This window comes from Maylandia zebra, linkage group LG9 (genome assembly GCF_041146795.1).
Source record: "Maylandia zebra isolate NMK-2024a linkage group LG9, Mzebra_GT3a, whole genome shotgun sequence".
NCBI lineage: Eukaryota > Metazoa > Chordata > Actinopteri > Cichliformes > Cichlidae > Maylandia > Maylandia zebra.
The window spans coordinates 4,579,525-4,604,077 of NC_135175.1; the positions used below are offsets into that span (position 1 = coordinate 4,579,525).

General features: G+C 40.4%; 1 protein-coding gene across 2 annotated transcripts in view; it reads left to right on the forward strand.

Annotated features, from left to right (window-relative positions):
- vstm2a (V-set and transmembrane domain containing 2A) overlaps positions 1-24,553 on the forward strand; it is a 108,698-nt gene that overhangs the window by 72,440 nt on the left and 11,705 nt on the right. For both annotated transcript variants that reach the window (XM_076887898.1, XM_004568916.5), the window contains exons 3-4: positions 7,494-7,544; positions 9,794-10,127. In XM_076887898.1, coding sequence (XP_076744013.1) covers positions 7,494-7,544; positions 9,794-10,127 — 385 coding nt within the window. The remainder of the gene's footprint in view (positions 1-7,493; positions 7,545-9,793; positions 10,128-24,553) is intronic.

Here is a 24,553-nt window from a genome sequence, read left to right on the forward strand (position 1 = left end):
AATGCAGCTTGTGTTGTGAAAATGCTTTGTGACAAAAAAAATGCTATATTAATATTTATTTACCATTTTTACAATGTCTGCTGATGAAGAAGCAAGCAGGAAAAATGAAGTTCGTAAGCTGCATCAATAAACTGTAAAGGTGCTTTTGAGCACACACAACATCCATCCCAGAAAAAAACAAAATACTAGAATTATACACAGTAAAACTTAAGCATGCCTTATTTGGAATAGCTATACCACAAATTATTTATTACATAATCCAATAAAAGTGCAAAAAGCACCAACAGCACACACACTGTGTCAATTTAGCTAAGGCTAGGTATGTCAGAGAGCTAGCATGTACAGATGCTTTCACATATTTAGTTTCACTTTTTGTTGATTTTCACTTACAGTGGTGACAAGTTCTGCCTATTCAGAACTTATCACCAGTGCACATTTAATAACAAGAATGCTAAATGTTGCTTAACTTGGGACTGTAGTTCAGCTTGCACCAACAGCATACTTGACTACTTTTTCAGGTGGGGAGAGCTGTTGTTTTACATGAAGTTTAACTAGTTTTGAACAGTCTTGAAGTAATTATGAGGTAATTATTAGCATAATGACTTAGCAAGAGTGACATTCCCTGCTGATTAAGAAAAGTGGCTTTACTCATAAGAGTGACTGGATATACATCACAGAAGCATTTAGGTGATATGTTGTACTTTAATGTCATATATAAAGATCGGTTTAGGGCTATTTTTCTGTGTATTTCAATACTACTTCTAAGCTGTAGTTATAAATTGCAGACTGGTTATGAGAGGCTTTTCCCCACAGCATGTGGTATAGCCTGAGATTAAAGGGTTTAATATGTCATATGAAGTCCACGACCTGAGTTTAACCTTCTTAGATTGTTTGTGTTTGTAAAGCTTATGATTGCTGGGTAAACTCATTTAATATTTTGTTGCCTGAATATGTTTTCTTTGCGGGTGCATGTCTATCATGCAGGGTCAGGGCTCTAAAATGAGATATTGTCCCATCATAGTAAGAGGTGCAATGCAATCACAGCCGCAGCGATGGGTGGGCTAGTCTGTATTTCGCTTTAAATGATGACCATTTTTCTTCATGTGACATTAATTTAGTTTCAAAAAGTCAATGAAGCTTCTTTGATGCACAATAATTGCAGAGCACATTTTACAAGAAGTCAATTTGAGATTTGCATGAAGAATGGCAGAGTGTCATGGTGGAAGGGTTTTGCAATAAAAAGACAAGCGATTGAAATTGAGATACTCGTGAATGACCGCGGCTTTGGCTCAGAAGGCACCCATGTGAAAGAAATGAAATATAAATGGGAAAATAATTGAGGTTTATCCCGACAGTGTCAGGGAAAACTTTTGCATTGCTGTCAGGCTGGAAACTTACTTCAGAGAACATCTGTCAGGTAGACATTCAGATAAGTTGAAACAGTTAAAGGCAGCACAGATAGTTAATCTCTTTGAAAGGTTTCCTTTTATTTGACATGCACAGCAACATCTTAGTGCCAGACAAATGTCTTTTTACAGCAGGTGATAAATGCAGGGATTCTGAATTGATATTGGACATTAATTATGTCACAATTACTTAATTGCACTTGTACAGCACTGGGTGACTAATGGGTTCACGCTCATAAAGTAAGTCAGTTTGGATAAAATATTTCAAAATATCTGAAAGATGGGGTGAACCCAGACATAGATTTTTCTTAATATGTGAACAAGGACAGCACATTCAGTTGACCAAGAGTCAGTGCAGAGATGTATTGTCCTGAAAACAAATAAAAAAGATGCATAAAAAGATTTTTGTCATTTCTTTTATTCTCCCAAACAAAGTCAAAGAAGATGGTTCTGTTTTCTGTGATCAGTCTTTGGATTGTGATGCTGTCTTCTTACGATGTTACACAGTTTATATAAAGCCAAACATGCATGCAATTCTCTAATCCTGATGAAATTCTGTAGCAGTACATGTTCACATCTGTGGCTTTGTTCAAAGTGTTTTTGTACATTTAAAAAAAAGAATCCTTTGAAATGCATTATTGGTTCTACATAAATATAATATATGAGCTCATATTTACAATACCAGAGACCATGGGAAGTCCTTGTATTCTGCAAGAAGTAGCAGTGAAAGCCAAAATAACCATTAGTGATATATATATATATATATTTATAATAGTCACAATGTTTACCTTGTGAGATTTGTCAGTGCCATATAACAATGTTTTTTTACATATCTGTTTAAAGTGGCTGTTTGCACATTATTTTTATTCCTATTTATTCTATTTATCCCCTTCGTATATTTTATTTATATTGTCTCTGTATTTATATATATGTGTGTGTGTGTATAACTCTGTAACTTCTGTCGGTGCTGTGCTTTTTTGGAAATCGAATTTCCCAGAGGAACCCACCCGAGGGATTAATAAAGTTCTATCTTATCTTATCTTATCTTATCTTATTATTGAAACTGCAGACATTAAGGTGCTATTCATCATATCTCAATGTGCCAAGAACACAAAATCTGAAATCCTTTTAAAATTATTTATTTATTTTTACATAGTTCAGTGTGGAGGGAAAGGTGTCTGTAAGAACTGGTATTACCAATCAAGCTAGACTGACTCATGTACAGATGAGGACAAAATTATTAGGCTAACTATGAAATTTTACGTTTTTGTCAAAATGTCTCCATTTGCAAGTGATTTTCCACATAATATTTCTAAAAATGCTAGTTTTCTTAGCATAACAATAACAGAATTATTTTAAAAATAGAGAAATGACATGGTTCAGTATTATTAGTCCTCTGAAACACTGGCCTTTTGAATTTAGCTATAGCAGAAACCCCTGCTGTATAATTGTGCTTTCACTGTGTAATACTTCAAGCTCGTAAAGTCAAGTTAAAACTGTAAGTTAACTTTCAATTTAAAATGTTGGCAAGGGTTTGACATGTCAAGTGACAAAACCTCATGCCAAAACCAGACAAATCAGTTTAGACATGAGAAAAAAAGAATCGTTGATATGCGCTAAGAAGGAGATGGATACACAAAGTTATCACAGCATTTCCAAGTGTCAAGAACTGAAGTGATGAGTATCACTGATAAATTCAAAGAATGCCACAGAGTACAGAACAAGCTTGTAAGAGAGAGGATGTGAATAACTGGTAAAGAACTACCTCTAGAAGACCAAAGTGATTGTTACCGAGTGGCCTCAGTTTACTTTCTGTGAACTGAAGGTGCAGATTAATACCAAAGACCCATCAAATTTGGAGTTTGGGAGATTCACCAAAGGACTATGGGTGGAACTGCTCAGCAGACCTGTGAAACCCTTTAAAATTACAATAACTGACTGAAGAATGAAACAAAAAGGGTCCACCATTGACTATTAGCCTCAGAAGGGCTCGTAAGTTTGACCTTGGTAGTGTTTGGTTTTGGGTAAATAACTTTGTTTCTGTGTGCAAAGTACAGTAATGTAGAAACTAGGATGTTTGGAAAAGCTGTGTAAAAAAATTCCTCTTTTTAAAAACACCTGTGGCTCTGCTTTCTGTGATTAGTATTCGGACTTGTGATGACGCAGAATCGAACTGGTCTGATTTGACCAGATGTCTAATCTAGATAGACTGATGCTTCAGTGGTGCTTTTCTATCCCAACTGAGCTCTCACGGCACATTATTCAATTCTTTTAAAAACTTTCTGTCAAGCTTATTCTTTAACAGATTCTGGCAATTTGGCTTCAACATCCTACACAAACCAAGATGCTCAAGGTCTAATCAGAAAACAGACTAGGGCAGCTGGGAGTTAAATCACCAACCTTCCAATTGGTCAACCCAATGAGCCACAGCCACTCCAAGTTTACAGCACCTTGTAGTCTCAAACAACCTCCCATTCAGGCAGTAAAGAGCCCCAAACTTGGCTTCCAAGATCTGACATAGAGGCGTGCTCAGAGTAGTATGGCTGTAAGGCATATGGTGGCTTCTGATCAGAAATTGAGCATTCAGTCTGTTGTGGCTTGTCACACATGCTGTTGACCTCTTGCATCCACAAGCAAGGGAGTGCTTTCAATAGATCATCACCAGAGAGCGATAAGACGAACCCAAACACTGTCTGCCAGCAAACAGGGAGACTCTAAGACTCTGCACTTAAGATAAGATGAGACTACACAGAATTAACGGTGGATAGACTCAAAGTAAATTATAATGTCACCATTGAACTACTGATTGACAACACCTGAAGAAGAAGGTTATAATGTGAACAGAAGGAACCTTATGTAAAGCTCTATTCAGAACCATGATTAAATTGTTGACTCAGTTCTGTGGCTATTTAATAGGTAACTTTAGCTGTTGCCTTGAAAGCTGAAGCTAATTTTGCTAGCATGCAGGTGTGTAATGTATTTTACCATGATTGTGTTATATGTGGGCTTTGCCTGGGAAAACAGCTGCATAGTTTCTTATCTTATTGGGAAAATATGAAATTTAAAGAACTGTTCAGTATGTGTAAATTCACAGTTAATTTGGATTATAAAGTGCTTCACCCTTAGTGGTTTTCCTCAGTTAGCCAAAGAAGAATAAAGATTGATAAAGATAATGTCAAAATCAAAAAACTGAAGTAGGCTGATTTCATAGACTTCATTATCAGTAGTTAAAGATGTTATTGCAGAAAGCTTTGATCAATCAGAACAGAATATTGCAAATGATGATAAAGATACTAATTTTTAGGTCTTCCTAATGTCAGTGCTGCAAAGCTTGAGCTCCAAAAGAAAATGTTTCATATGGTATGTCTTTTCAACTCCTGCGCCTGGGTAAAAACCTTACAGTTGTCAAAATCTACTCATCCTAATCTGTGGCTTTCCTATTTACAGAGGATAAGACTGATCACACTGTCAGACTTATTGCTAATTTATATCTGATGATTATACTGTGTGTGGATGTTAAACAGTTCAAACGAGGCAAGAGGAATGAAGGCAGTCAGGAACAGTTTATTAGCTTTAACTTTAGAAACCATCAGAAGAAAAGCCGCACGAGACGCTGTGTGAATGTTTATCCTTTCATTTTTCGTTCCATCGCTTCTGTTTGGTTTGGTTTAAACAAAAAAGAGCTGAGCACCAAAAGAGGTGAGGTTTCAAAAAAGACTGTGGCTTGAGTTAAAATTTTACATTTTGAAAACTTGATTTTCTGGGTTGGTGTTTAATGCTTGGCCCTGCCACATGCCAGAGTGTCCTCGGCTGTGAATTTCAAGTGTCTCTGGACAGCTGGTAACAACATGCCATGATTTATCTACTGTGTATGAGAACAGGTGAATATGAAATGCATTGTAAACATTTTTTTAGAACTGTGTAAAGGTCAAAAGTCACTTTATAAACATAGCTCTGCTAGAAGCAAGTGGTGTTATTATTAGTGTGTGCTCAAATATGGGACTTTGCAGGAGTGCTGGACTTTTTCATATTTTAAGTAGCCAGTTATCAGACATTTTTAATCTACTGGCCCCCATATTTCACATATTTTAATTTTGATCATAAGAAAGGCCAGTGAAAATTTCCAGGTTTTATCTTTAATAGTTTTTGAGATATTCATGTTTAAACACTGCTTCAGGTTTCAGTGTGTGAAAAATGGCTTGAAACGTCATAAAATTATTTGAAGTATATGAAGCTAAAATTTCATAGCAATCATTTTATGTCCACACTTTGTGACATAGATTTTTATGCAGAGATGGATGAGCTAAAAGCCCATGTTTATTTGAAATTAATTGAAGCTAGTCTTTCAGCACTGATACGTTTCCCGATGTGCAAGTTGCCAATTCCATAGTGCCATACTATCAGAGACGCAGAGTCTTAAACGAACCCCTGATAAAAAGTTGGGTGATCACTGTACTTATTAGTTTGAAGGATGCAGTGTCCACGTGTTCAGCAGAGGTGAGTGGATGACAAAGGCAGAATGATGAAAAACAGGGCTGAGACAAGACAGACAGGACATGGAAATTTGCTGATGAGTGGTTAGGCTGGTAGCTAATATTGGACATTAAGTAATAATTCTAGAAAGCGGAACAATGAGAATATGGATATCCCCAACAAGGGATACAAATTAAAACAAGGAAGAAGTGATTTTACATTACATAGTTACAGAATTCAACTTTGAGTCTATTATCCCTACAGGAGATTCCACGATCAAATATTGGAGAAGTCATTAAATCATTCTTCATCCACCATGTTTCCTGAACACAGCAGCCTCCCTGGTATGGCAGAGCAGAGCCTTTTTCTTCTGCTCACAGTCTGACTTGATCTTCCTCAGGTGACATATATAGACTGCACACGCAGCCCATATAACCACCGTTATAGTGGTTTGTAAAAAGCAGGGGCTGAAATTGATGACTTGAACCAGTCCCAACATTGAGGCTGAGGACAATTAATCGTGCCTCGTCGTTAAAGACATCTTCTTGTTACAATAGAGCATGCCAAGTCTATCTGTGAAGTCACAATGTAGGAGCCGTGCATACATGCAGGCAGAGAAAGCTATGGCTCCTAATTCTTCTCATTAATCACCTGTCTACTGCACATCCTCTAGAGAAAAGCGCCCTGGTTCCTCTGAGGTAATTACAGCACTTGAAGGAACGCTCTCTGCAGCAAATGCTTATAAGTAGCCATCTTATCCCTCAGTCCTCCTGCCCTTCATTTTTTGTCTGAACCGTGGAGCCAATAGCTTCTATGTCCTCTGGAGAAACTCATTCTGTATTGTGCAGCTCTTGCTCCTCCTCAGCTTTGTAGTCAGCAGGCTTTTCTTTTTTTATTTGCTTCTTTTTTTTTTCCAGGCACGCATCCATTTGGCATCCGATGTGGGATAAATAAATTATAGCCTCTAAAATCAATGCTCAGTCCATGATGTAGGCTGTAGGCTTAGTGCTTGCCACCATGCTAGAATTATGCTCAAACAGAGGCATTTTGTAAGCCCAGGAGCCACACTGCTGTTCACTGTTTTTTGTGCCATTGTGAAAAGTTATTCTCGGCTGTCTGACATTTTATTATTCGTCATAAGTTTTCCTAGGCGGTATTACTTTTCACTGCAGAAGCTGATAGAGGTTTTGAGGTGTGATTTGTCTCAGGAAGCTGTTCATTTGTTACACAGCATCCTCGTTTGAACCGCTTTTGTTTTCTTTTCCCACTAAATTCACAGCAGCATCTGGAAGCTGTCTTTAATTTCTCCACAGAAGCACTCAGAAAATCTAAAAATAAATCAGAAACCGTGGCAAGAGTGGCATTTACTTTTAAAGACAGAACAGTAGCGATGCAGTCACTCAGTCCGTACGCTGTGTGTTGATGTGGTTTTGAAAGATTTATAGCCTTCGGTGCATAGATCATGCCGTCTCTCAAGGTTGTCGTAGGACTGTCAGAGTTGGTTTTAGGGTTTCTGACACTGGACTCGCATAAAATGTATCTGTAAACATGTCCTGAAAGTGGCAGGTTTCTATACTTTGCTCATGCTCCCTTTCTCTTTCTCTGCATTTCCAGATGGAGATGATACAAGAGCCCGATCCTGATGACGAGGGGACGAAAATAAGTGTAAGTACAAGAACACATCACGTAGGCCATTGCTTCTCGGCCATGTGCCGTCGTGACCAAAGTTGGCAGTGTTTCATTCCGAGCAAACACAACAGCAGCTGATTTTCTCGAATAATACACCTTCAACCAGAGAAAGGAGCTAATCAGTGAAATCAGTGGCAGTGTATTATTACTGTCAAAGTGGTTCCCTCCCTGCGCTCATGCTCCACCAACTATTCCGCCCCTTTTCCTGACACTCTGTATGCACCTTCTGTGCCCAGTGCACCACACAGCCTTCCTCTAAATGACCTCATTGGAGCCCTCAGACACTCAGGCAGGCATGTGTAATGGAAAGTGACAGATTTACGATCAAGCGAAGTTTGTAGATGCTGGTTTCTTAGAAATTGGGTCAGTGATTTTCTGTGTTATACACGGTCCTTGCCTGTATGACAGTCTTCTAGCAGAAGACGAGTATTTAAATATTCTTTCATTTCAGTAATTAATGTGTTATTATTAAAGGGAACTTATTATGTCTCTTCTTACATTCTGTCATATACATACTCTGAAGTATGTGTGTGCTCTTATGTGTAGTGGTTAATACTTATGGTAGAAGTTGGCAAAGTGTCAAATTATGGGGTCATTTTATGTGAAAGTGAGTCAAAAGCTCAGGCATCCAAGTGGCCTGTTTAAGAAGCAGCCAATCAGAGAAAAAGGTACTCAAATTATGAGTCTCAAATTGAGAACTGGAATACAAAAAAAGTCTCAAACAAGAAGGTTGAGCCAGTATAACTACACAGAGAATCTGTGACCCGAACATGTTATGTTTCCCCATACAGTGTCAGTGTTAGTAAGTATATTTGAAGTTTTGTTAATGTCTGCTGACTGCATGCAAGTATACATTTGCGTCCTGTGAAAAGGTGTCATGGCCGACAATTTTGATTGTTAATATTTAGCGCAGGCACAGCTTCTGAAGCAAAACTGCCACAATAACATTTCTAAAATACCCAATTAAGCTGATTGTAGCATAAGACTGAGTTTGTGTCATTCTTAAAATAAAACAGCAACACAAAAACAGCGATACCATCCTGTTCATCCCTGTACTGGGACTGAAGCATAGAAATGTAGCCACAGATGTAGCAGTGTTGTTCTTTTTTCTGTTGCAGTGCTTTTAGAACAGATTGGTTGTAGGGATGGCATTTAGTCTTTGATTTACCTTTTTGTTAGCACTGAAGTAAAAATGTCATCTTTTTCCCAGAGGCTATTTTCCATTGTGACGTTCTCCCTAAAGCCAACAAAGAAACATACTCTATCCCATCTATACAAATGATGTCCAGTCCCATAATGAACTTGACAGTGTTTTTTTTTTCTTTGTGATAATGTCATGTGAATCAGAAGATGGAAAATTTACATGTGCCTGCACAAAGCTCTACGCTTTTACCAGCATATAAAACCGCTTCTCTTAGATGCCACCAAAATTGTTTTTCATCAACATAAAAACGTTTTTCATTAAACTCAGTCTGCAAAATCACAAAATGTTCATACCGAAAGTGTGTGTACTCGTCCATGTTAACCATGAATTGAAACACGGACCACAGTATACTGATGTTTTCAATATTTAACCAAGAAAAAAGCTTTTACCTTAATCCTAATCTGAAGTGCTTTTTTGTCTTGATTGAGAGAACATAGCGATATGTCTGTCCTTTAAAAGTATATAAAAATTATACGTCAGTATAAGGAGAAAGAGGGTTGTGAAATGAGCCGAGCAAGAATCTGCCTGTCATGTGTGCCACCCATACGACTAGTTGAACTGCCGTGATTAACGCGCTTGGCTGACTTTGCTGCCCTGCTCTCAGAGCCGTACAGAATCACTCCTTCACCCCTTATTAACAAATGCACATTTGTGGGTTTTAGAGTGGTTCGTAGACTTGACAGATGTTTTCGTCCTTGGCGCTTAATTATTTACCATCAACCTTAGGAAAATGGATGGTCGTGAAATAAAGCGTACTGTCAAACAAATCAGTTTGTTTGACAGAATGGGTACAAAAATAAACTATATAAAAAAAGTACAGTTTATTAGAATAAATGACACTGAATTTGTGATTTTATTTTTTTAATCTTATTATTTCCACATTCGAAAAGTAAAATTAGGATATGTTCATGTCAAATTTTGGGGAAAACCCAGAGTGTGAGAGTTATGTGTTGTGCAAGCAACTTGTGGTATTCATCATGCCATCAAATGTTGTGACAGTCTTTTTTAATTACTCTAACAGACTGTGAAAGTCCAGGGCAATGACATCTCACACAAGCTGCAGATCTCCAGAGTCAGCAAGAACGATGAAGGTCTATACGAGTGCCGTGTGACACGAGCTAACTACGGAGAGATTGTGGAGTACAAGGCCCAAGCCTGGTTGAAGGTCAACGCCACGTCCAGGCCCCAACGACCACTGCCACCTCCTGAGAAGAACTCCCTACGGCACCTGAAAAACAAGAAGCCAAGAAAGTCCAGCTCATCACTGGGGCAGGACATGAGTTCAGACCAGAGGGTGGTCTCAACTTCCACCTCTCACACATCCTCCAATACAGCTAAACACAACCCCGGCTCAGGTAAGGCCCACAGGGAGCGTTACATAAAAAACTGTGGAACACACAAAAAACCCTCCCATCACTTATGTTTTCACTACCACCATGAAATCCTGATTTGCAATGCTCTTGACACATTTGTGAGTCACCTACTTTGCTTAAAAAGTCTGCTTGGTTAAAATTCAAGATTACCAAGGATAGAACTTAGAATGAGGTTATTCAGCAACTGAGCTTACAATCGACTTCAGTTTTAAGAACTAACGTGCTCTCAGTGAAGTAGGAAAAACACCAGCACAGCTGTAATAGCTCAACATGACTACTAAAACTACATGACTTAAAATACTGTATGTGTGCCAACTAAAAATACACCATTGATTACTATGAGCCTTTTCACAAAGCTGCTAGCTTCCCCTGAAGGCTAAAGACTGACAACATTTGCAGCATTAACGCCTGCTTGAGAAATCCAAATTCATCTAAGCAAATATTTAGCATTATGTGTCTACTTTGGTGAATTCAGAGGAAGCAATTAAAGCTTCTCTTTTGCTCCACAAAAGTGACATGATTGGTTTGAATGAACTGAATTGGTAGATACTAAGCTAATGAATTGACTAGCATAATAGCTAATTATTAGCAAAACTTTGTTAGCAGTCAGTTGTCTAGCTCCAATGTTTTTAATGCACAAAATTGTGCAAAAGGCCATGGCAAAGTAAAAAGAAGAAGAAAAAAACATACACAAACTCACTGTACTGCAGAAGACCAGTGTTTTAAATTTTCATATTTTTAGTAAGCACGTATTGAAGCAGAGTGTGATTTATTTAATCTCATGTAGCATGTTATATTTGTCTTTTCTCAGTAGCCAGCTACAAGTCAATCACCTCCCTCTAACATCCCCAAAATGTTGCTTTAGGCTTTTAACTAATTCTAGGAGATAAGAACACTTTCTACTCTTGCATTCTTTTCAGTGAACACCTGTAAGTTTTCAAAATCATTTAAAGACTTTACTGTTAATGTCTAAGGCACTATATAACCCAGCCCCCAGCTGTGTTTAAGAAATGTTCATAAGCAGCCTAAAGTCTCCAGGCAGGACTCCTTGGGGGTCTCCACCTCCCCACACACACACCTTCTTACAGAGTGTCTCCTCGCTGTAGGCTCCAAGCTGCAGGCTCTGTGACTACACAGCTTAGTGTCACAGGCCAGCCAAAGCTGTATTGAATTCTTTTACAGATTTATTATAGTCACTGCAATATCAGTTAATTGTTATAATCATTCCAACATATAGCATTTCATGTTTTTTTACATCCTCACCAGCCCATAGCGATATAAAACACAAACACAGAGACAACATTAGGGCTAATCACAACATATAGTTTCACCATAATTAATTTTTTACCCACAAAAAGATTCGCCATTGAACTGCATAATGCTGGATATTTTAAAAGACGCTTAAATGTTATTATAATGCTACATAAACCAGCTCGAAATTACAATTACTTTCATTTAGGTGTAATATAATATTATGGCTAAGAATATCAACTCTACCTCTTTTCTTTAAGTATAGTGACGCTGAAAATCTTTGTGTACCATGTCATGCCTAAACATCTGCATTGAGCTCCCGGAGAATAGTGATGTTGAGGTCAGCTGAGTTTCCACTGAAGCAGTTAGACAAAAGTGAAGAAAACCCAAGTGAGAGTAAGAGATAACACACAGCAGCCAATCACAGCCAATAGAATTTCTCTTCAGTCACCTCTGTTGCTGAAATTTTATAGATTGTAAATAATTTACACTTCTGAGTAAGGGTTGATAAAAGTCAGCCAGATATTTCATCCAGCATATCCCATTAGACATGCCAACCACGGGTGAACCTAATCAAAAGAAGATTTCTGGCTCTGTCGATCAGCTGGACACCAGCCGCCAACCATGACATGTTAGTGAGAGGGAGAGAAGGTAGGCGACCCAAAAATCAGTCTCTCATAGCGTATCACTATATATAACCACCTATTAACCCTGCCTGTTTGTTGCTGACCAAAAGAGGATGGTTACCTGAGCAAACCTACCTGTTAAGTTGCTTTGAGTGTCTTTTTAGGGTTTTTTCTGGTAGAGTTTACTTAAAAAAGGCTTTAACAAAATGATTGTGATATTAAATCAGCATATTTTGCACGGGTGTTGATTTATCATTTTCACTTCAGTGTGTACAATCGAGGAAACTCATACGTCACCATTGAAACCGCAGGCGCCTCTGTAGTAACCTCCTCTCAATTTTCCCTCATGTGGTTTTATATAAATTTTCTCTCTCTCTTTTTTTTTGACTATCCGACTATGTTATAATTGCGCTGCTCCTCATCTCTAAATGCCAATCATTTCTCCACTGGGCAGACATTTCAAACACAAAGTGGACCCTGCTCTGGGCTCAGATAGCCCTCTGCACCGTGTAGCGAAACACAGAAAGATATTACTTGCCACTGAATAGAGGTAAAAAGTTGAATAATCCCCAGGGCTGCAGAGCCTGAGATTATGAGGCAGCCAAATTATGCTGACAACTGTGTTGCAGTGAGTCCTCTGTGTGGTGTGTCTGACACTGATAAATGCCTCTCTGTGGCTGCTCAGGCAGCCTTAGCCCCCTTCTCTGAGCGGCAGGGAGGTGGTACAGCTGAGGGCGACAGAGTTCTATTACAGCCACGCTCAGGTTTGAGGCAGATGAGCCACAATAGGCAAATGGGCTGAGATGAAATTAAACCTGGGAGAGTGCAGATATTTTCCTTTTCCGCATTGCTGCATCTGTAAACAATGAGGCGCTTTCCAGATGGGAGAATGGGACTGAGGCTGGTGGAGCGGCTGCAGTAGCAGAGTGGTTTGTTCACAGCTACTCCCCACCAGTGTGTCAGCTGTTGTTAGATCACAACTCGGCCTCCATCGTTCCTGGCAGTGTTGTTCTGTCAAAGCTCAGAGGTGACCGGAGCAGGGGAAAAAAGGAAAGAAAAATGTCCCCCAAGCCAGACTTGTCCCTCTGCCCCTGAGGCCAGCCTTGTTCCCGCACGGAGGTAAAAACAAATATGGACTCAGTTTGATTGCATAAGCATTCATCCAAAAAAAAGAGAAAAAAAAATCACTGACCTTGTTTTAAAGAACTACCATATTTTTTTAAACTGCCTCAACTGCGTATGTCTAAGGAAAGAACACCAGTGAGTCATCATTCCAGTAGGTGGTTGGGAACAGCACGACTGCTGTTCGTGGCTGCATTTCTATTGCTCAGGCACTCACATGCAATGGCAGTGTGTCGCTTCAGGTTTATTAATCTAATGTGGGTTCTTCCTTACTTGTCTTGTTGGTGCATCTAAATCTGTCTGCTATGTGTGAATGCTCAGCAGGAGGCAAAGCCCGGTCCTGAGCACCACTGAAAATTCACGGTGGATGAATGTAAACGTATTTGTTTTAAATGATACTTCAGCTGTGGCATTTTCAATTTTCAGCTACAGCTTTGTTATTTTCTGCATTGAAAGGGCTTATACTGACATCTACTGATTTGTTAAAACCAAAGTAAGGGTGCTGGGTGGGATGTGATCGTACATGCATATATTAGGATTGCAAGTGGTCCATAAAGGACAGCTATACTGGCCTCAGTCTGGATCAAACCTGATGGACTACACACAGCCCAGTTTTCTAGTTAAAGCCGTTGCTTCAGTGCAGAAATGTTTCTTGCAGTGTGTGTTCCTCAGTACCAAGTTTGTTCCCACATACTTGCTGGTTCCTACTTGAATCTGGAGCCCAGTCTTCTGAGGATGGACTTATATCTGAAGTTGAAATGAAGGATTTTCAACTGGAGCACTTGTTCCTGTTGGAGCACAGTGACACAACAGTCCAAGATGGCAACAGTGCACCAACAACATTAGCAAACTAAAACTTTCATTCTGTATTACTACTGTTACAATGTGACTCGTTAAACAAGCCACACCTACAACAATGACTGGGTTCTATTCATGAGTTTGGTTGCTTCCTTTTTTTGTGCAGTGCAACAAAGTAGTCACCCCAAGAGTGATGTCACTCTCAACTGGAACAGCCAGATAAATGAAATGCATCAACAGCACACAGTGTATATGGAAACTGCATGGATGAGGATAGTTCACAAACGAATGCCGTTGTTGTCTGTGTAACTCAAACTTAACATATTCACACATTTCATAATGATCATCACAGGGTTTAAAATTTATCAGTTTTCAAGGTTTTATTTGGTACCTGGTGCGCCTTTACTATACTACAGAATTAACAGAGGGTGAAGGATGGTCACAGATGGCACAGAGTGGCGAATCCTTCCAGACATTTGCTTGTTACATCCAGAGAAATATGATCATGAATACGAATGAATATGAATATGGCCATTCTTTCCTTTGAGGTAAATTGTTGCCTCACCTTTCCGGTAATTTTCATCTTCATTTCTGTTTACAATTAAAAGCCTTTACATTCTATTGTTTCTTTGAAGTTACACGTTCTTAAGGCATTTCTTGTGGTACCAAATTGTTAGTAATAAATAACTGTATCCGTGCTTTCTTTGAAACTCCAAAGTGTAACTGTACCAAGTTTGATCCAGGCCTGGGTGTTGTTGCCAGTTTTTTCTTTTTTTAATAATAAAAAGCACATAATACACCTAATAGTCTACGCTCCTTTAAAATTCTCTGGCAAGATGCTCAGCTATAAAAGGCCCATTACTGTCAAATTATCATCAAAGGTTATACAACCTGTATTGATGTGGAAGAAGGTGGTAAAGAACTGTACACCAGTATATTAACTTAAATATCACTGATTAAGCAACTGTTCAGTAGAAGTCTCTTAAAGACATTATAGATGTATACATTAGTCTTACTGCTCACAGAAGAAAAAACCCACATAGATTGTGTTATTTATTAATTAATTGAATTTTAGTAGATTTCCAGAATCAGTTGGGACTTTTGGTAAAAACTGCCAGCAAAATCCCGTTGGCGTCGGCACTTTGGTCCATTTATAACAAACGTGTGCTGAGGAAGGCTCGTGTTATTAGTAATTGTTTTAACCATCCACTTCGCAGTGAGTTTGACTTGTTGCCCTTTGGCCGTCGTTTTAGAGTACCTGTGAGGAAGTCCAAAAGTCCATTCATCCCTGCTGCAACCCGTCTCCTTAATGGCAAATAACTGTCTTGTGGCTTTTTATTATAGTTTTGTTTACTCTTATTGTTGCCCTGCTGCTAAACTAATTTCCCTTTGTGGGACAATAAAGTATTTGAATGGAATTGAAAACTGATAATTTAAATATTTCTAGAGTAGGCTTAACATCATTCTTCCTGATGTCCAAGAACAACATCGATATGCTGGTCCAGTGGTTGTTATTGGGACCTGACGTCTCCAAAAATGTTGGAGTAGTTTTGCCATTAGGCTCTTGACAACCAGATATTTGAAGATTATGCCACTACATTCATGCCTTAAAGAAAAAGGTGTGTTTGGTGACACTGAAACAGTCGGATTTCAAAATGTTACTTGCTTTGCTTCATCATTTCTGCACGAGATTTAATTCAAAATACATTCAGGGATACCCGACTGTCGGTCAACATCACTATTCATGATGTACTGAAGCACAGGGACCATGAATATAAATAAATATGCTTTCTTAAATAAGTTAATTATGAGTTAATGATACGTGTTACTTAATTATGCATTTAATAAATTATTTCCACTTTTATTTAATTAATGACACCTTTAATTCTTTACTTATTTGATGATGTATTTATTCATATCAATTTTGTACTTTTAGCCCTCCATAAACCAATCAACTCTTTGAATTTATTTAAAAGATTACAAGATTTCAAAAAATAGTTTAGAATGATTGTAAAGACACAATTTGAGCAAAAGCCATATTACGGTTATGAGAAAACATCAAACTTTTAGAAAATAAAACTACTTTGTAAAACAAGTAACATTTGTAAAACCACTGTTTTTGATGAACAGTGGTTCTTCATCCACTGACTGAGAGGCTACATCAAGGCCCAGAAGAAATAATAAAACATTTGATAAACTGGACGTAAGGAATAATAATAATGGATTGGATTTATATAGCGCTTTTCAAGGCACCCAAAGCACTTTACAATGCCACTATTCATTCACTCTCACATTCATACACTGGTGGAGGCAAGCTACAGTTGTAGCCACAGCTGCCCTGGAGCAGACTGACAGAAGCGAGGCTGCCATATCGCGCCATCGGCCCCTCTGGCCAAGACCAGTAGGCAAGTAGGGTAAAGTGTCTTGCCCAGGGACACAACGACCAGGACAGAGAGCCCTGGGATCGAACCGGCGACCTTCCGGTTACAGATGCGATTCCCAACCCCCTGAGCCACGGTCGCCTGTTAGCAAATTCCACACATTTTGAATGAAAAATGATTTGTAAGTATTTATTTGTATTGATTTGATTTGATTTGATTTGATATACCTTTATTAGTCCCACAAGGGGAAATTTCATAAGGCTGCCGACCTATTGCACGCAATGGCGGCGCCATCTTACCCTCCGACCATACATACATTACACAAACATCACATTGGGGAGACAGGTCAGAGAGGTATAACAATGGAACATGCACCACATGAGGAAGGATAAGGAGAAAAAAATAACTCCTCCCAGACTGAGCTCCAACAGGGAGATCAGTTTGAGAACAGAAAAAAACACCTCTGCACATGAAAAAACTCTTAATACACCAAAGAAACACATGACAAGCAACAGGGGTGAGTAAAGGGTGAGAGACAGCTGATTTAGACAGTACATCCGGGGGTGCGTGCGCTGGTCTCCTTGATCCACCGTCAGCATCGGAAGGGAATAAGCGTCGAAGGCGTTTGGAAAGGGAGGGGGGGATGAGTGTGTGCATATCAGTGTATATGTATGTGTGTGTGTGTCCAGAGTTCAGCTGAGACAGTGTCCTTCACCCTGCCAGGCTAAGTAAACAGTCTTCCAGCCAACCCAGGTGGCCTTGTAGGGAATGGGAAGGAACAGACTCAACACAGTCGTTATCAGGGTGTTGTTGTTCAGCTCCAGCCTTGCGACCGCAGCTGGCACCAAAGGGGTCTCCGCATAAGTGATGGTGGTTTTTACTTTAGTGCGAACAGCTCATTTGAATTTCAAAGCAGTTCTACAGTCCAACACTGGTCTCTCAATCTCCCGTTGGATAGCCGCAAGCTTCGCCATACTTGCGTTCTGTGATGTTGTCATTTCTTGTGCTCAAGGAGCCGATTCTGAGAACTCACGGCAATGTGCCTCCCCGAGATGTCATCCAATTTGCGCCCAGAGATGTTATTCCGAGCGAGCCCTTCCGAGATGTATCCAGTATCCATGTATCCTGAGTATTCACAGCAGCCATAGCCTCTCCAAGATCTTATCCGTGCTGACTCAATGAGCCCATTTTGAGAAACTCACGCCTCTCCCATCGTTCCAATCCCAGCGGGCAGCCTTGTGGGGGTTTGAACAGCTGGTTCTGCTTTCTTAATTCTTCAATAAGTCAGGACCAAGCCAGCTCCGATCAGCCAGAACCCTGTTACCATGGTTCCTGTTACCATGGTTCCGAATGCACTCGCTCCCGCTGCTGAACCAGCACCACTGATACTCTCTGAGCATGATGTGAGGAAAGCTCTGAGGGCAACAAACTGCAGGAAGGCAGCGGGACCAGATAGCATACCGGGACGTGTGCCAAGAGTATGTGCAGATCAGCTGACCACAGTTTTCACCAGCATCTTCAATGCCTCTCTGGCCCAGCAGGTAGTCCCCACCTGCTTTAAAACATCAGTGATTGTTCCGATCCCGAAGAACACTCGCCCAGCCAGTCTAAATGATTATCGCCCAGTAGCCCTAACATCTGTAGTGATGAAGGGTTTTGAGAGGCTCATTAAACCCTTCATCAGTTCCTTCCTCCCTCCTGACTTCGACTCACTGCAGTTTGCATATCGGACAAATAGATCTACCGGAGACGCTGTAGCACAGGTCCTGCATACCACACTGAGCCATCTAGATGAGGGATGTGGAAATTATGTGAGAATGCTGTTCATAGATTACAGCTCAGCTTTCAACACCATAGTGCCCCACACCCTCTCGGGTAACCTCCAAGATCTGGGATGTAGTACATCTTTGTGCAGGTGGATTTATAGCTTCCTGACCGCGAGGCCACAGTCAGTGAGAATAGGGGATGTGTACTCCCATACACTCTCACTGAACATAGGGGCTCCCCAGGGATGTGTACTGAGCCCCCTTCTCTACTCCCTTTACACCGCGGACTGCACGGCCAGACACCCCACTAATTCCATTGTGAAGTTTGCTGACGACACAGTGGTGGTGGGACTCATCTCCAGGAATGACGAGAGGGCCTACCGGAGTGAGGTGGATGGACTAGCAAAGTGGTGTGAGGCAAATCACCTCTCCTTGAACATCAGCAAAACAAAGGAGATGGTGATCGACTTTAGAAGACAGAGAGGTGATAAAACTCACACCCCAATTCAGATCAATGGAACCCCCGTGGAGAGAGTCTCCAACTTCAAATACCTCGGTGTTCACATCAACGAGGACCTCACTTGGAGCACACATACGGAATTCCTTATTAGTAAAGGCAGACAGTGCCTCTATCACCTGAGGCGTCTAAAGAGGTTTAAGATCTCCAAGAATATACAGAGGAGATTCTACACTGGTGTCATTGAGAGCATTTTGTGCAACAACATCATGGTGTGGTACGGGAACTGCACAGTACAGCAACAGAAAGCCCTGCAGAGGGTTGTGCGCACAGCTGAACGCACTATGTGAACACCTCTACCAGCACTGCAGGACATCTACGCTGAAAGGTGCAGATCCCGGGCCATCAGGATCACTAGGGACTCCAGCCATCCCGCCCATAAACTGTTCAGGCTGCTGAGGTCAGGGAAACGCCTCTGTAGCCTGAAAACAAGAACAGAAAGGTTCAGGAGGAGTTTCTACCCACAAACAGTGAGACTCCTCAACCAAAAACGCAAACCGGATAATATGCTGGACAATCTCACACATAGTACATAATTCGCACTTTACTTTCTTCTTTCCTGAACCTTAGCTTATCTTATCTTATCATATTATATACATTTGTACTTATGTAAATATGTATATTTTTATAGTTTTTCAAATCATTACAGTGCAATACTTTGCACGATTATGGATATACTTATAATCACAAACACATGGCTGTTACACCTGTTACACTTTTTTATATATATTATACAGGATATTATACACTTTTACATTTTTATATATGATTCTTACTCCTTAGTTTAGGTAAAAGTTTTTCTAGTATGTTTCTCACAGTCGGGGGGAGTATTTTTTAGCCAGGAAAAACATTTCACTGTATGTTGTACTAGCTATAACTACATGTGACAAATAAATAAAGAATGAGAATGAATGAATAGGTAGATATCTTCAGCACTCAGGCTCACCCGAGCCCAAACTTCTCGTTGAGAAAGGGGTGTCAATTGCATTTAGGGACCAGTTGATCCAATCCATATTTCTTCTTTTAGGTTTTAGAGAACAGACTGTGAGAGAGTGTTCCAGGGAAAAGTAATACAAAAAACACGAGACTAGACAAGACACCGATTAACACTGACAAATACTGTAAAAGGTGTCAAATTTAGATGGGCATCAGATTTGGATTAGTCATTTCCTTTTTTTTTTTTTTTTTTTCCTTTTTTTTTTAAAATGACATCAGAAACAGCAGTATGCGACATTACGTGATGGCAGAGCTTCAGTTCATCCTTTGTCATTTTTTTTTTTTTTTTTTTTTTTTTTTTTTTTAATAAATAGGACAGGGGGAATGAATGAGAGAAAGAGGGGGAGAGAAAGAAAGAAAACCAAAGGGGAGAAGAGACGGTGAGAAGGGGGGGGGAAGAGAGAAAAAAAAAAAAAAAGAACTCCTGGGTCACCTGTATGGAGAAAAAAAAAAAACAAACAAAAAAACAAACAGAGGAGACAGCAAACAACAAAGAGCAACATAATAATAGAGAAAACAAAGCACCATCACAATAAACTAGCTAGTCATAGATATCAATATTTACTAAGTAATAAACGATATTGTGCAGCACGCAAGATAGACAGCGCACAGTGTGCTTTGAGGCAGCAGCCAAGAAAGCTTTAGTCCGCGTCTGTGAATACCCATGTGTGCATACCTGTGTGGATCAGCATGCTTGCATTCCAAAGGTTTCTCCATGTAATGATCTGCTAGGGAGTGTGGGGGGGCCACAGCCCCGTCCTCCAGGGTGTGAAGCGGGTATGGAGGAGATCAAAACTCCAGACATCCAGAGGCCCCCAGAACACAAGAGACCATGGAAGACCAACAGAGGGGCAGCCGCGCCACTGTCCCAGTAAGAGCCGAGGAGAGTCCCAGATGAGGGCTCGCCCAGCAGCCGCGGAGCAGAAGTCAGGGGGAGTTGCAGTGATGCGCCCGTGAGCTCCGCCGGCCCCCAGCTGCGCCTGAGTGACCGAGCCCCAGGCCGAGAGGCCGGGGGCACCCCACCTCCAAAGGGGCCCGAGCGAGCCCCAGGCCCCAGGCCCCGACAAGCGGCCGCCAAGGAGTGAGCCGGTGTGTACCCGGACGCCCACCCCCAGACACAAAGAACCACCAACACACCGACACCTGAGGGAGTCCGCCACCGGCAGGGGAAGTGGTGGTGGGTGGAGATAGGCCTCCAAACCTTGGAGGGCCTGAGGTGTCCCCAGAGAGGTGGCGTCTGATACCCAACCTGACATATAGACACAGACATACAGGCACACACAGACACAAACATCCATTCCCACCCTCATGCTCTCATATGCACTCACTCCACACTCAACCAACGTGGAGACAGACATAAAGAGACGCTGTACACACAATCACACTCCCCAAGCGTACTCTACAAACCGGGTCTAGGTACCCTTGCCCCTGGAGGGGGGAATTGCACCCAGACCCAGGTGGATTAGTCATTTCCACAAGGCATATAACAGGAACAATGCTGATAGAAGCTGAGACCAAGTATGTTTGGGTAAGAACCCATCAGAATAAAATATCCCCACGCCCTCATTAGCTGTTTATTCCCCTTTTCAGTGGCTAAATGGTTAAAGAAACACTTGTAGTGTGTGGTCATCCTGGTGTGGTCGTTTTAGATGTTGTGGATGGTCATTTAGAAGCTTTATTCCTTAGACTGTGTTACCACATTTAGACTCATCACAGCTGAACAATCAAGCTGCATTTTAATGGCATTTACACAGTCATGTTAGCTAAGAATCTAACTATGGCTTGGGCAGTCTATGAGTCAGTTAGAGAGTCTATCAGTCAACAAGCAAATCAGAAAGCAAGTTATATACTGGAGCCCACGGACAAATAAGCAAGCGAGTCAAAGAGACGGTCAGCCAGCAAGGGATCAGCAGCAATAGATAGAACTGGCATGAAGCCAGTTTGAGCTCCCTGTGGAGGTGCTGTGGTGAATCACCTCCCTGCCTCACTGAACCTGGCTGCTTCACTGGCCTGGAATCAATATTTCACATCACTGTTTCACCGAGCCAAAAACATTTTGGCAAAATGAGAAGTGTTGTGTTAGGTTAAGTAGGACAAAATGAAAAGTATTCAATATGGGTCTATTCTATCTCAGCATGCACCAAGAAACCAGCAAAAAGGTCTCCGCAAGCTTAGATACTTTCACTCATTATGTTTCCACATGATTCATTCTGCAGTTACTTCGACTTTGGAGGATGGAAAAAGGGAAAACTCAAAGTGGCATCATGTATTGCTTTAAACACTATGTACAGAATTCAGACGACTCAAAATCTCCCCTGGAAACCTTTTTCTCCAAAGCTTCCCTCTTTAGATAGATGATTCCAAATGACATGTAAAGACACAGTGACCTTGTCAAGCAAACGATCACAGGAAGTGGAAGAAAGTGCTTTTAGCTACAGCGATGGTGAAATGAAATAATAAGCTAAAGCTCTTTTTGTGTATTCTCTCTATATATGTGTATGTTCAGTTGTGTTATTAGAGACTTCTTACATTTTCCCCTCTGCTCATCAATTAAAATGCACAGCAGAACACAAAACAACAACAATAATAATTCGCAAATGCTCTTCCTTTGTTGTTTTCTAAAAATAGCACAGGAGCACAGACTTTACCTTTAGTATGCTTGCTGGCAAGGTTAGTTTGAAAGTGAAAAACAGCTCACAAAAAAGCTGAAGGAATCTGTGAGGTTATGAGAATAATTGCTGCAGACGGTGTTGTTTTCCCGTATTGCTTACATCATTTCAGGGTTAGGAATGGAACAAATGGAAACAATCCTGCACCCAGTGCATGCAAGAAGGTGACAGACTCATATGCAAGTACTGCAGATTTATACAGTCTTTCAAAGTGACTGGCACTGTTGGGAGGAGATAACTGTTGTACTTTAGATACAATTCCCACACATATTACTGTTATCTGGGGATACAATGCCATTATGAAATGGAGGACAAGAGGGTGAGAAAATAAATCATCAAAAGCACATTAACAAGACACGTTAATTTGTATAGCTTCTTTGGACCATAAAACCCATGTAAAGATAAATGCACTAACGTTATGTCACTCGGTTAGTAGATCCCAGTGTAAAGGCTCAAAGTGCTACTATCTTGGTGTTTAGAAACTAAATGCTACACGTGAATAACGGACGGACAGTACATCCTCATATGATAGCAATTGTCCTTGGCAAGGTATGCCCACATCATTTTTAACTCCGATCAGCATCATCATTTAGAAAACAAGAATCATGTTCTAAAATTACAGTTAAGATTTTACCTATTTCAGAATCAGAATCAGAATCAGAATACTTTATTGATCCCTGGGGGAAATTATTTTTTGTTACAGTGCTCCATTTTAAACCAACATTAAGACAAGACAGACAATACGCTAACTAAGAATAGTACAATATATACATATATATACATACATACATACATAAGTCACTTATAAATAAATAGTTGGAAAAGAAACGTGTAGCTGTAGCAGCAAACAGTGTGTTAAGTGGATGCGTTGTACAGGGAGATGGCCACAGGCAGGAATGATTTCCTGTGTCGTTCAGTGGTGCTTTTTGGTAATCTCAGTCTCTCACTGAACGAGCTCCTGTGACTGACCAACATGTCATGGAGTGGGTGGGAGGTGTTATCCAATTTCACTGTTATTTTATAAAAAAGTGGTCTCACATATCTGATGTGTCCACACACCAGTGAACACACCAGAGAGCAACTTTCAGTTGGTTGCAGACTGGAACAGTGAGAGATTTAACTACCAACCTTCCAACTACTAGATAACTTGCTCTATCTAACGAGCTACAGCGAGCCACATTTGTACCTTTGTGACCCTCAAAGGATGACATGATTACATTTAGCTCTAATAATTTTGTCCCTGTCTGCCAACAGGGACAAAAATAGACTTTTACTAGATAAGTGGAAAAAAGGATGGATGGATATTTGCTTGGGTGTTATTACAGGTTTTCTTTTGACTTTTCCATTCCACCCATTTCTTATGATTCTGTCACAAAAAATGACTTATTTATATCTCTGTGTTGTGTATTTTTTTTTTTACTGTTAAGCCATATTGCTCAGGGTTTTCTGTCCTGATGGTTGATTTCTTCAGTCTACCCATCCACGTTTTCCTTTTATAATCAAATCAAATCAAATCACTTTTATTGTCACATCACATGTGCAGGTACATTGGTACAGCACATGTGAGTGAAATTCTTGTGTGCGAGCTTCACAAGCAACAGAGTTGTGCAAAATACAATAATGTAAACAAGCAAAATACAAGAATGGCTACATCTGAAACTAATAAATATATGTACAATATATAATAGTATATGCATTTCTGGATGTGTATACTAAATATTTTTCTACGTGTGTGTGTGTGTGTGTGTGTGTGTGTGTGTGTACACATATTTTACAAATTAAATAGAGTAAACAATAAATAAAATATATAAAATAAAATATACAGAGTGAGACATGTGCAAAACAGTGGCATTACTGTACAGTATGGAGTGCATAATGTTAAAGTTCCAGTAGTGAAGCTGAGGTGTCTATGACGTGTTCAGCAGTCTGATGGCCTGATGGAAAAAGCTGTCTCTCAGTCTGCTGGTACGGGACCGGATGCTGCAGAACCTCCTTCCTGATGGAAGCAGTCTGAACAGTTTATGGCTGGGGTGACTGGAGTCCTTGATGATCCTCCCCGCTTTCCTCAGGCAGCGCTTCCTGTAGATGTCTTGGAGGGAGGGAAGCTCACCTCCAATTATCCGTTCAGAGCACCGCACTACTCGTTGGAGAGCTTTGCAGTTGTACGCGGTGCTGTTGCCATACCAGGTGGTGATGCATCCAGTGAGGATGCTCTCAATGGCACAGTGATAGAAGGTCCTGAGGATGCGGGGGCTCATGCCGAATCTTTTCAGTCTCCTGAG